Raw genomic sequence first — 14,224 nt, 5'->3', positions numbered from 1 at the left:
AACAGGGAATATTTCTCACACAGGTCAGAACTTTCTTTCAACCTGAATATAACACCTGGTTTTGCAGCTGTCGTGTGTGTGTGTGTGTGTGTGTGTGTGTGTAAACTTTCCAATGTTGTTCAAGTCACATATCTGGTACTTCGACATCAGCTACTGTCAGCCTTGCAAGGGAGTCCAGACAGGAAACAACTAATTCTACTGTATTGTAAGGTTACCTTAACACAGGTGTCAGCAACCTGCGGCTCTGGAGCCACATGTGGCTCTTTGGGCCTTCTGCTGTGGCTCCCTGTCAGGTGATCCCATCACTGGCTGGCCTCGCCCTCCCCTCGCAGTCACTCCTCACCTGGCCCGAGAAGGTAAGGGCGACAGTATGGGATGGAGAAGTGGCCAGGGCAGACAGAGAGATACAAGTGGGGGGTGGGGGGGTGGGAGAGAGAGGGAGAGAGAGATGTCAAAAGGGTTTTGTGATTCCCGGTGTTTTTTAACAACCGGTTCTCTGCCCTAATGACCAGCTGGATAGGCGTGGCTAGGAGGGGTCATGTAGAAGTGAGTAACATCGAGTTGGTCAAGCCCATCCAGGTTTTGTGGCTCCTGGTGTTTTCTTTTCTCTGGGAAACGGGTCCAAATGGCTCTTGGAGTGTTTAAGATTGCATACCCCTGCGGCTTAACAGAACCTTGCAAATCTGAAAGTACATTTCTTCCCCATCATGTGCCCAAAGCCCAAGAAACTAAGGAGGGTCACTTGATAGACATTTGCCACATCCCCATCAGAGGTGGTATTCAGCCAGTTCGTATCGGTTCGGGTAAACCGGTAGTGGAGATCACGGTCGGCTTGCCCACCCACCCCGGCTCTAAGACATCCTATTTAGGCACGTTTTCAAGGCCGGGCACATGTGCGGAAGGCGCGTGGGCGAGGATGAACCGATGGTAAGAATATTGGAGACCCACCACTGATCTCAATTGTTACTATAGGCTAAGCTGCCTCTTATCTGATCATTCCCCTGGCTGTAGTTCTTCCCTGTCTCTCAAGGCCATTCCCACATACCAGTACAACTGACTCAGGGCCGCCACCTACTGTGACCTGCCTGCTTTGCACTCAACAAAAAAAAAAAATTCCCTTCCTCAGTTTGATCAAGGGTACCTTTACAGGTAGTCCTCAACTTATGACCACAGCTGAGCCCAAAATTTCCATCCCTAAGCCAGACAGTTCAATGAGCTTTGCTGTATTTTAATTATTATTTCTTCATTAAATTTATTGGCCGACCCAATAATACAGGGTAGCTTTTTTACGACCTTTCCTGTCACGGTTGTTAAGCAAATCACTGCAGTTGTTAAGCTACTAACACGGCTGTTAAATGAATCTGCCTTCCCCATTGACTTTGTCAGAAGGTTGCAAAAAAAAAAAAAATGATCATATGACCCTGGACACCGCAAAGGTCATAAATACATGCCAGTTGCCAAGTGTGCAAATTTTGATCAATTGACCATGGGGATGTTGCAAAGGTTGTAAGTGTGAAAAACGGTCATAAGTCACTTTTTTCACTGCCTTTGTAATTTTGAACTGTCATTAAATGAATGGTTGTAAGTCGAGGACTACCTGAGATAGTCTAAGCGGTTGACAGAGTCAGCCTACTGCCCCCAACAATTTGGGTCCTCATTTTACCCACCTCGGAAGGATCGAAGGCCGAGTCAACCTTGAGTTTGGTGAGATTTGGACTGCCAAATTGTAGTCAGCTGGCAGTCAGCAGAATTAGCCTGCAGTACTGCACTCTAACCACTGCATCATTGTGGCTCATGGTTATTTTTCACACTTATGACCATTGCAACATTCGCATGGTGACAACTGAGTCACATTTATGATGGTTGTAGTGTCTTGGGGTCATGTGGTCATCGTTTGCAACCTTCTGAAGACAGTGGGGAAGCCAGATTCACTTAACAACTGCACTTAAGAGCTGCAGTGATTCAGTTAACGAATGTGGCAAGAAACATGTTGTAACATGGAACAAAACAAATATCTCGCTTAGCAATAGAAATGTTGGCCTCAAGTGTGGTCATAAATTGAGGACTACCTGTACCTGTATGCAGGACTACATCTCCTTAATGGGGTCGTTTAAACTCTGTAGTCTGAATGTTAGAAATTCTGTTTATATATATAACATCACAGAGCAAAGCAAGTGTACAGTCACCATGTGTTTTACTGCTCAACTGCTTACCAGGAAACAGGAAAATCTACTTAGAACAAAACAGCATAGCGTATATACCATAGAGTCAAACTTGTACGCATTGCCATTTACTGGCTGAATACTACTGTAGAAATACATTCCAACAATGAATTCCAACTCTTAGTACTGATGTTGTTCCAGGGCATATAAGTGCATCAGCCCCGGTGAAAAGGTGAAGGATTATCTCTCCTTCCAACAAGATTACTGGGAGGCTAAAATGAAGGTTGGCTTTACAACTTTTTCTGGGTTTGAAGCTGCCTCTGGCTGTCTTTCAGAAGCGCAAGACCACCACCATCTCTGTGGAGGTGAAGAAGTCCCAGCACAAGTACATCATCGGCCCGAAAGGAAACACCTTGCAGGAAATCCTAGATACCACGGGAGTCTCGGTGGAGATGCCGCCCCTTGAAAGCAGCTCGGAGACCATCATTCTGCGTGGAGAGCCGGACAAACTGGGGCCAGCCCTAACTCAGGTCTATGCCAAGGTAACCGTCTGCCATGGTCGTCCAAAGGCCTAGTAACCATGGGACATTTGACATGGGATCAGCACAGCAGCCGTGTTTGGTGTGCCAAATCAACAAAAGAAATCTGGCTTTCCCCCTGGAATTTGTGTAAGTTTACTGAAAACGAGATGCGCATAGACTTTATAGACCAGTTAGGTAAAAAGGTTGGCTCTGTGCAGAAGGTGTATTTTTTCCTCTGTGCGTATGTGTGTTTCCTCTCATTGGAATGAGAGGAATGGGGGGCTCCCCTTGGGGTTCACCCGGAGGCTACAGTTAGTCCAGAATGCGGCCACGCGGGGGATTATGGGAGCGACGGGGCGCTCACATATGACACCTCTCCTGCGCGAGTTGCACTGGCTTCCTGTGGTCTTCCGGGTGCGCTTCAAGGTGTTGGTGACCACCTTTAAAGCGCTCCATGGCTTAGGGCTGGGTTATCTGCGAGACCGCCTTCTGCCGCCAATAGCCTCCCACCGACTGGTTCGCTCGCACAGAGAGGGCCTCCTCAGGGTGCCGTCGACCAGACAGTGTTGGCTGGCGACCCCCAGGGGGAGAGCCTTCTCTGTGGCAGCACCCACCCTCTGGAATGACCTACCCCCTGAGATACACACGATATCAGACCTCCGGACTTTTCGTCGGGCCCTGAAAACACACCTATTCCATCTAGCTGGGCTGGCTTGATCCCATCCTCTCAGTTTTAATTGAATTTGGTTTTAATTGGGTTGTTTTTAATATTTTGGGCCGAAATTATTTAATTGTTTTTTAAATTGTTTTTAAATTTTATATGCAATGTTTTATCTTGGCTGTACACCGCCCTGAGTCCCGCAGGAGAAGGGCGGTATAGAAATAAAATTATAATAATATAATAATAATAATTTTCCCTTTGCTGTTTTGTTCAAAATAAACTGGTGTTACGTCAAGCAGGCTCCGTTTGGTTTAGATTACCGTTTTACGTGCATTCGGCCATTGCAAATCACAAACAGGATGTGGCGTCCTTGTGAACTTGGTAAATTGTGTTTTTTTTCCAGGAAACCGCGCTCAATAAACTGTGAAAGAGGAGAGAGGGACAATCTTGGGATGGTCGAAAGGGGCACTTAAATGGGAGGGGGGAGGATGTGGGGTCACTTTATCTAACGAAACATTGGAGCTATGGAGAATTTTTAGCCTCTATTTTTAACAATGGCATTCTTAGAGTTAAAATATTTTTTTCCCTTTGTTTCCTAACTAAAAATGGGAGGAAAGCTGGTTGTCACCAAAATTGGATGGGTTTGAGGGACACAAAATGGGAATTTAATGGATACCCCCGTTTTCCTGAAAATAAGACCTAGCATGTTTTTTTATGTGCACCTAATAATATAAGCTCTACCACCAAAATAAGCCCTACTTAAGAGCCTACGCAGCTGGTCGCCCATGCATTCTGTCTTGTTGCTCGCTGTGCCGTGGCCACGAGGCAAGGCGGGGGACAGAGCTGTCCCATGTGCCCCACACCGGCTTTCGTCAGGGCTCCTGTAGCCAGGACATTCACACCCCAACACCTGCCTCATGGCGGCAGCTATATGCAGCAAGAGCCACATGGCTGCCGGCCCACTTCTGCTTGCTTGCAGCCGCAACGGAGCAGGAGGCCGAGCGGTGCACTAGTGCCATGGCCGCGAGGCGAGGCAGGTGTCGGGGTGTGAATGGATCGCTGCGGGGCGCATGGAGCAGCTCCACTTCCCCTACCTTGCCTCATGGCTGTGGCACCAGTGTGTTGCTCAGCCTCCTGCTCTGTTGTGGCCGCGAGCAAGCAGAAGGAAGTTGGCCGACGGCTACGCGGGGTCCTGCTGAAGGTAAGGCAGGTGTCGGGGCATGGGTGGCCTGGCTGCAAGAGCCCTGAGGTAAGCTGGTGTGGAGCGCATGGGGCACACACACCCCGCCTTGCCTCATGGCCACTGCACAGCGAGCAACAAGACGGAATGGTTGGTCGACAAGCTGCGTAGGCTCTTAAGTAGGGCCTATTTTGGTGGTAGGGCTTATATTAGGTACACGTAAAAAAACATGTCTTATTTTAAGGAAAACGGGGGTATCCATTAAATTCCCATTTTGTGCCTCTCAAACCCATCCAATTTTGGTAACAACCAGCTTTCCTCCCATTTTTAGTTAGGAAACAAAGGAGAAAAAAAAAATATTTTAAGTCCAAGAATGTCATTGTGAAAAATAGAGGCTAGAAATTATCCAAGGCCCCAGTGTTTCATTAGATAAAGTGACCCCACACCCCCACCGCCTCCTGCCCCACTGCGAGCAAGCAAAAGAAGTGGGCCTCTCGTACATGGGAAAAAAAAAAAATCAAACACGACACCCCTCCAAAAATAAGCCCTAGTGCTTATTTTGGGGCCCAAAAGAAAATAAGACCCGGTCTTATTTTCGGGGAAACACAGGTATGTGAATCTCAGAAGCTGAAGATTAACCAACTCCGGTTTAGTGTAATTAGCCAACTTGCACATCTAATTAAGAAAAAATAAACAAACATGAATGAGAATGCTGCAATGATGCCATAACGCCACCTGAAGGCCGAATGCAGGTATTGCAGCACTAAAAACACTTGCTGGCATAAAGATGTTTTGGTATCTTAACTCGGAGACCTGTCTGTAGCCAGGTTGTCAAAGTCACTCTTGTGAATGAAGCCGATAAACTCTTCTCGCCATCCTGTACCTTTTCCCTAGGCGAAGAGTGTGATGGTAGCTGAAGTAATGGCCCCAGCCTGGTTACATCGTTTTATAATTGGGAAGAAAGGACAGAATATTGGCAGAATTACCCAGCAACTCCCTAAGGCAAGTATTCCTAAAATAACAAGGCTATAAATAAAATAGCAAGAGTAAAATCTCTGGTTTAATGCATGAAATATTGTTTAAAAATAAAAGCCGGCCTCTCCCTTGTGGATACTGGAAAAGCAGGAATTAAATTTGAATAGTCCATTGGACTCTTTGCCCCTCTCTTAATAGAACCTAGAAGAGGGGTGTCAAACTTAAGGTGCTTAAATCTGGCTCACGGGGCTGGCCTGGAAATATTAAAGGACCTGCGGTGTCTCTGCAGCCCATTTTCGGCCTACTATACCACTCTGCTGACCGAAAATGGGCTGCGCCGAGGCCCTGGGTGGCCTGTTTTTGGCCAGCAGATAGCTGCAGGAGGCTAGGGAGGCCAAAAATGGGCCTGAGACCTGTTGGGATACACTTAGACTTAGAATAACTTTATTGTCACTTTGAATATACACTAATCGGCATACACTAAAATGAAATTTCGATAACATACAGCTCTCAAAGGGTCACCACCAATATATACCTCATAAACATGACAAAATAAATAAACAAATTAAATAAATAAATAAATAAATACAAAATTATGCATATACCCACATACTGTATTTTTCGGAGTATAAGACGCTCGGGAACATAAGATGTACCTTAGTTTTTGGGGAGGAAAATGAGAGAAAAAAAAATCTGCCTCTGCCTACCAGAATCCATCGGTATTCATCTGGGTAGCGTCCTGTCAGTGTGTGAGAGAGTTGAGGGCTGTTTGGAAACTGAAACAGTATTTGCTGCGTGAGCAACAAGGAAGGAGACAGCAAGGAGCCTGGGCGTGGCTTATCTCTGCAGCTCTGAGTCTCTGCTGAGCTAGTCTGCTAGTCTGCAGCTCAAAACTGAAACTGAAACTCCTCTCCTCTGCTTGTGTTTTGCTTGTATTTACTACCACGTTGGAAAACCTGCTTTTGGTATTGCAGATTTACTTCATGTGTTATGTTATATCTAAAGAGAAGTTATTGAATCCTGCTGAAACAGTTACTTGTGTGTGCTTTCTGGATGTGATTGCTGCCGCAAACTCTTGAGTCCTTGCAGCAAATAGCGAACAGCCAGGTCATCTTCTGCACATTATTGCAGCCTGATTCAGCACAAGCAGCTGATTGGCGGGTGGATCAGCCTCCCGGAATACCCCCAATCAGCTGTTTCAGGCTGCAGGGATTGCCACAGACCATCCGTGCCTTGCGTTTTTGGCTACATTCGGTGTATAAGATGAACCAAAATTTTCACCCTCTTTTAGGGGGGAAAAAGTGTGTCTTCTACTCTGAAAAATATGGTATATTATATGACACAGAGAAAAAACATAGTCTAGTTCAGATGTATACATGTACATAGCGAGAAAAACGAATCTTGCGAGTTTACCAGACAGATAGCATAGGGAACAAATCTGTTACAGAATAGCAATAGCACTTAGACTTACATATACCGCTTCACAGTGCTTTACAGTCCTCTCTAAGCGGTTTACGGAGTCAGCATATTGCCCCCAACAATCTGGGCCCTCATTTTACCCACCTCGAAGGATGGAAGGCTAAGTCAACCTTGAGTCTGGTGAGATTTGAACTGCCAAATTTCAGGCAGCCGACAGTCAGTTGAAGTAGCCTGGAGTACTGCATTTTAACCACTGCACCACCATGGCTCATCAGGTAGTCCTGCTAGAAATACTTTGAAACCTCCTCCCAGAGAGGAGCAACAAAAACAGACTGTGAAGTGGGTGGGTATGGGTCTCTAATAATGCTTTGAGCTCTAAGCACATAGTGCTCATAAGCAGTATCCTGAATAACAGGAAGAGAGCTTTCTATAATCTTCTCGATTGTCCTTACCACTCTCTGTACGGACTTTCTATCTTGAGGCACTGCTGCCACCAAACCAAACAGTGATGCAGTTCTCTCAATTGTGCCTCTGTAAAAAGTGGCCGGGACAGAAGGAGAACGATGTGCAACCCTTCTTGGTGATGGATGGACACGGTTTGCCTTCTTTTAGGTTCACATTGAATTCACGGATGGCGATGAGAAGATCACTCTGGAAGGACCCACCGAGGAGGTGGAATTGGCTCAAAGCCAGATTCAGGAAATCATTCGGGACTTGGTGAGTTCTCTTCTGAAACTTACATGTACTTTTCCTCTCTTTCTTCGTCAGACTCATCACTATAGCAGAAAGAACAAATCTTTTAGATCCAAGTCGGCAATTTATCTGTTTCCTCCTTGGTAGCAGTGTGAAGTGTAGATATTACGAATGCCGCCCATTGAATAGATGACACAGAACTATTTGCAGAAGAGGGTGCTTAAAACACCCATAAGTTGTGAGTTCCTAGGTAGAGGCAGATGTAGGGTCTCCTGCTTGGGCAGGGGGTTGGACTCAATGACCTGCAAGGTCCCTTCCAACTCTGTTAATCTGTTAAATAATTGTTCTTTCTGAGGTGTCTCTTAAAATTTTCTTAAAAAAACTAATCCAGAAATTGGAGCCCTGCCTATTCAAACGGTCCAATGAGAAAGCTGCAGTCCTGTGGGTTATCTCTCCCTCCCACAGTTGGATACCAGCTTTTGCCATGTTGAGAGTGGGGTGATGGCTCAGTGGTTAAAGAAGCTGGGCTTGTCTACTGGAAAGGTGAAAAGCCCAGGTTCGAGACCCAGCGCCATGCAATAGGGTGAGCTCCCATTCCTTTCTCCAGCTCCTGCCCACCTCGCAGTTCAAAAACATGCAAATGCGAGTAGATAAATAGGTACCACTTCGGTGGGAAGGTAACAGCATTCTGTGTGCCTTTGGCATATAGCCGTGCTGGCCACATGACCACAAAAGTGTCTTCGGACAACACTAGCTGCCTCCCTTAAGAAACAGATGAGCACCACCCCTTAAGAGTCAGACACAACTGGACAAAGGAAAATTTTACCTCTACCTTTTTTTGCTCTGTTGCCAAAAAGGGCACTGGATTTTCCAAAAACCCAGGATCTCTTGGAAAACCTTAGCAAAACTGTATTAATGGTGGAGCAAATAGATTCCAGTTCAGGCAACCATTCTGAACCCGTGAACACTGAAAATCCACCGAGAAGCAGTTGTGTGTTTGTTTTTTTTTAAAGAATCTCAGAAGAACTTTGTTGTTGCTAGGATAAGCGAATCATAGAATCAAAGGGCTGGAAGGGACTTCGGAGGTGAGGCAAGCAAGAGTGTGTGCCAGACCTATTCGGTTTTACATTAACACAGGGCTCTCCAAACCTGGCAACCTTTTAAGACTTGTGGACTTCAACTCCCGTGGCTGGCTGGGGAATTCTGGGAGTTGAAGTCTACAAGTCTTTAGGGTGATTCCTGACGTCCGAGAATGAATCCTATTTGTCTGAGGCGCCATGTTTGCCTTGCAAGTCTTGTGTCTCACCACCCTGTCCTCTTCTGCAGCTCAGACGGATGGACTACACCGAAGTGCTTATTGACCAGAGGTTTCATCGTCATCTGATTGGGAAAAACGGAGCCAACAGTAAGTCTAGAGAGCAATAAAAGAACCCTGAAGGATTTGAGGTGGCTGGGGCAGGGTTAATTTTCCCGCCGATCACCGTAAGGTTGAAGCACACACACAACCACTAAATAACAACGAAATCTTTTCTGTTAACATTTTCCCAGGGTGTCCATGGAGAATCTCAGTCATTGAGGTCATGGTTGCCCCAAAGGTTCTTTTTCAAAAGACAGCTGGACTTTGTTTTACCTTGAAGATGTTTCGCTTCTCATCCAGGAAGCTTCTTCGGTTCAGTTCAGAACTGAAGAAGCTTCTTGGATGAGAAGCGAAACTTCTTCAAGGAAAAATAAAGTCCAGTTGGACTTTTGGAAAAGCACCTTATGTCAACTCACAAAGCATCCCTGGCCTGCTCTCCTGCCATTGGCAAGAGGGATGGGAAAACAGCGAAGCAGCATGGCAGCCAAAAACAAAAGCACATTCCAGACATATCTCTCTCAAGGCTGTCTCCCAGAGTTACTCACAGCAGCCAGAGGGGAGTGATCTCTACAACCCGCGAAGTTGCTCCGTTGGTGAATGTGACTGATGACACACCCTTGGGGGAGGGAGGAAACAGGGTCAAGTCTGGGCCGTAAATTATGTGGGGTCAGAGTTTGCTCCACTTGGAACATGCCGACATGAAGCTCCTCAAAAATAACTGGCTTTCTTTTGAAGCTTGGCTCAAGGCTCATAATTTAATTTAATTAGGGCATCCGTCGGAACCCTGACACCTTTGGGATTTCCCAGAGTGACCAGTAGGCGACAGAAGCCGAGTTCTCTCTTTTTCTGCCTCCTAAAGAGATTTTTTTTTTAATTTGATTTATATGCCACCCTTCTCCGGAGACTCAGGTGGCTTACAATGTGTTAAGCAATAGCCTTCATACTTTTGTATATTTTTACAAAGTCAGCTTATTGCCCCCACAAACTGGGTCCTCAATTTACCTACCTTAGAAAGGATGGAAGGCTGAGTCAACCTTGAGCCTGGCAAGATTCAAACTTACTACTTGCAGACAGCTGGAGTTAAATTACAATGCATTAGTCTGCTGAGCTAACCAGGCTCAGATTAACCAAACAGCCCTTTTCGTCTTCCATATTGAGTGTTAATCTTTTTCAGTGGTGACCCAGATTCTCATCTGTGTGACTTGGCTCAGGGCTATAGGTAGGATTTTTGCTTCTCCCTTTTTATTTTTCTCATCAACCTGCCAAATTAGTTGATCTTGCTCCAACTCTGCACCGTAGGTTATCTTGACAGATTAGCTCGAGGGTCTTCAGGGGCTCCCAGGAAACTTAGACGGAGGTGGCCCACATTTTTTTTTAAAAAGATCTGATCAATTCTCACAGAAAATGATCTCTTGGCTTTTGTTCCCTTTCCGACAGTTTTAAAGCTCCCTCTGATGCATTACCTTAACATTTTAACTACTCAAAAGGGGTACAGGTAGTTGTTCTGACCCAGCTACCAAACACAACAAACCCTCTGTAGTTAAATCAATTATTCCTTTATTAGGAGCTCCAGCAGCCTTGGCAAAAAGTCTCTCTCTCACATACAGCAGGCTAACAAGTCTATCCGGCAGGAGAGATGAATAGTTGTCTGCCACATCTATTCATCTCCGCCCCCTGCCTTTTATCCACAGAGCTAGGGTGGGGCTTCTCTAGCAGCAGTAGCTCTTCTATCCCAAGGATCAGCCCACGGATTTCCGCTGCTCTCCTCTTCTCTGCCTTCTGCGCACCCACACATCAGGCACGGGACCCAGCTGTTCCTCCTCTTCCTCATCAGCCACCTCCAGATCTGGGGGCAGTTGACTCTCCAGCTGAGGGCTGATGGAGGGCCCAGGCTCCGCCTCTGTCTCTCTCTCTGCCAGGTCCATTCCCTCTTCCCCCTCGGAGCTCTCAGGTTGCCTTGATGCTGGCCCTGACTCCCATACCTCCTCCTCCTCTGATTTGGCTGCTGGAGGGGACAGTGGCCGATAGGAAGGGGTGAAATCTAAAATTTGTTACTACCAGTTCTGTGGGCGTGGCTTGGTGGTGGTGGGGGTAATATGACTGGGTGGGTGTGGTCAACTTTTTTTTTTTTACTTTTAAAAGCATTTTTTCTACAACCTTAAGTGGTTGCAGAAAAAAATGCTATTATTATTATTATTATTATTATTATTATTATTATTATTATTATTATTATTATTTATTGAATTTCTATACCGCCCTTCTCCCGAAGGACTCAGGGCGGTGAACAGAATAAGATTTCATATACATATAATAATTTTTTTTTAGAAGCCTCTGGCGATCAGGCAAGTCAGCTGGGGTTGCCAGAGGCTTTTACAGGCATTTTTTTTCCTACAGCCTCTTCGGCTGAAGAGGTTGCAGAAAAAAATGCTTTTAGAAGCCTCTGGCGATCCCAGCTGAGCTGTGCGATCATCAGAGGCCTTTTTTTTTACTTTAAAAAGCATTTTTTCGGCCGAAGAGGTTGTAGAAAAAATGCTTTTTAAAGTAAAAAAAACAGCCTCTGATGATCGTGCGGCTCAGCTGGGCATGGGTGGGGTGCGTGCAGGGATTTTTGCTACCGGTTCTCCGAACCACCCGCCACCATCGCTACCAGATCGGGTGATCCGTTCCAAACTGGGAGCATTTCACCCCTGCCGATAGGCCACAACAGTAGTCTTCTACTTACAACAGTTCATTCAGGGACCATTGGAAGTACAATGGCACTGAAAAAAGCGACTTACGACTGTTTTTCGCACTTAAGACTGTTGCAGCATCCCCTTGGTCATGTGATCAGAATTCAAATGCTTGGCAACTGGCATGTATTTATGATGGTTGCAGTGTCCCAGGGTTCTGTGATCACCTTTTGTGACTTTCTGATAAGCAAAGCTAATGGAGAAGCCAGATTCGCTTAACAACCATGTTACTAACGTAACAACTGCAGTGATTCACCTGACAACTGTGGCAAGAAAGGTCATAAAATGGGGCAAAACTGACTTTATAGCTACCCTGTTTCCCCCCAAAATAAGACATCCCCTGATAATAAGCCCAATCGGGCTTTTGAGCACATGGCAATAAGGTCAAGTGCTTTTTTCAGGGTTCAAAAAGATATAAGATAGTGTTCTGTCCCCGTACCACGCACATACCCAACCAGCCAGCCGAGGGTTAAATAAATTCTTCAAACACTCAACGTCAGTGATAAGGAACTTGGCAGCAACTCCGTGGCTGCCTGCCAAGAACTTTTACTCCGATAACACAGACAAAAATACACACAGTTTGAATAGTCCAGTTTATAATTAAATCCGCAGCAATTAGGCGTTGTGTCCGAAGGTGCAAAGTGCCTCGCCAGAGATTAGCTTTGTCCGTCACAGAGTCCGAATGGCCACCACACTCCCTTTTATAGCCTGTGGGGTGTGGTCCAGTGACTCAGCTTAATCTCTGGCACGCCTCCTTTTCTGCTGCGCACGCTTGTCTCTCCGACGCTGGCGTGGGTCCAACCACAATGTTTCTTCGTCACTATCCGATGGCTCGGAAACACCTGGCTCCTGGCCAATCTCTTCTCCTTCGGGAGACACCTGAGGCATTGCCAGAGAGGAGGGTCCTGGAGAGGGAGGCCTGGCCGTCTCCTCTCCTTCATGTTCGGAGCCTTCTTCCTCCGATAAGATAGGCTCGGAGGACGGAGCCACAACAGACAGGGTCTTATTTTCGGGGAAACATGGTATCTTGCTTAGCAACAGAAAGTTTTGGGCTCAGTTGTGGTCGTAAGTCGAGGACTAACTGTATAATAAAATGATTAGCCTTTAAGGAGCCATGGACCGCATGTTGGTTTTCGTTATGGAGGCACGGAAAACGAATGATATCCTTGCCTTGTGTATTTTCTAAAATCTAGCTGCCTTGCTTAGCAACAGAAAACTGGGCTCAGTTTTGGTCGTGAGTTGAGGTGTACCTGTACTTATTTCTTCCTCAACTCTAATTGTAAAGTATTTGTTGGTTTTATTCACAGGAGGGTGGGGGGACCGGGACGGGGACGGGACACCAATTCATTTTTTTAGTTTTAGGGGATCACAGCCAAGTTAGAGAATTCCTAATTAACGATCCCCGAAGGGAGTGTTTTGTTACCAAAACAAAAGGCTGGTGCCTAATTGGAACATGTGACCCGTTCCATGAGAGGCAGGGATGGAACCAGAGGTGGGCGGCACATGAATTAACAACCGGTTCGTCCAGGGCATCGAAAATGTGAACATGCGCGCATGCTCGCTTGTGTGCCTTTTGTGCATGCGCTTTGCTCGCGCACATGCCTACATGCATGTGTGCAGCTTAAAAATGCGGTTAAATAGGACGGCACAGAGCTGGGGTGGATTGGCCTGCAAATCACAACTACTGAACCGGTCCGAACCGGCAGCAGCCCACCACTGGATGAAACTTATTTTATTTTTATTTTTTTATTTTTTTTGAATACTTTATTGATTTTTAAAAATTTTTTTTAAAAAGAGAACATCAAATCTCAGGTAACATCTGAGGTATCGTGCGATTACATATATACATTATGTACACATCAAGTATCTTCAAATCTATCATTATTGGAAATAGACATATCCTTATAGTCTTGTTCTGTTATTCCACCATTTGTACCACCTTTCCCATACTGCCTTAAATTTTAAATTCTCATCATCTTTAAGAACACTAGTTAATTTTGCCATTTCTGCGCATTCTAGAATTTTATTTATTATTGTCATCTCTGGAGGGATTTGTTTATCTTTCCAGTATTTTGCAAAGGTTAATCTGGCCGCTGTTATAACATGTATAATTAATTGTATCTTGTCCTTAGAGAATCCATCTCCCATCATTCCTAATAGAAAAATTTCGGGGGATAGTTTTATATCTTCTTCCACTATTTCTCGTAGCCAAATTTGTATTTTTGTCCAAAACTTTTTTGTCTCCGAGCAGGACCACCACATATGAAAGAAGGTGACGACCTCCTTTCCACACTTCCAACAAATTGCTGAGGCACTAGGAAATATTTTTGCTAATCTAGCTGGGGCTAGGTACCATCTGTGAAATATTTTATAGTGGTTCTCCCTGTAGGTTGCTGATTTAGTAAGATTATAGTTTCTATTCCAAGCCTCCTCCCAGTCGTTGAAATTTAGTCTGTAGCCAATATTTTTTTCCCAACTCCTCTGGATGAAACTTATTTTAACTATGCAGGGCTGCGCGGGAAAATTT

At 45.5% G+C, this 14,224-nt stretch overlaps 1 protein-coding gene across 1 annotated transcript in view; it reads left to right on the top strand.

The window, feature by feature from the left end:
- LOC139324982 (vigilin-like) overlaps positions 1-14,224 on the top strand; it is a 112,071-nt gene that overhangs the window by 60,088 nt on the left and 37,759 nt on the right. Inside the window, exons 8-11 of the mRNA XM_070954768.1 lie at positions 2,498-2,704; positions 5,419-5,526; positions 7,531-7,635; positions 8,938-9,016. Coding sequence (XP_070810869.1) covers positions 2,498-2,704; positions 5,419-5,526; positions 7,531-7,635; positions 8,938-9,016 — 499 coding nt within the window. The remainder of the gene's footprint in view (positions 1-2,497; positions 2,705-5,418; positions 5,527-7,530; positions 7,636-8,937; positions 9,017-14,224) is intronic.

Source organism: Pituophis catenifer, unplaced genomic scaffold (genome assembly GCF_029215685.1).
Source record: "Pituophis catenifer annectens isolate HBS135680 unplaced genomic scaffold, rPitCat1.0.hap2 SCAF_15, whole genome shotgun sequence".
Taxonomy (NCBI): Eukaryota; Metazoa; Chordata; class Lepidosauria; order Squamata; family Colubridae; genus Pituophis; species Pituophis catenifer.
Note: the sequence above shows the minus strand (reverse complement) of the source record. Positions and strands in the feature narration are given on the sequence as shown.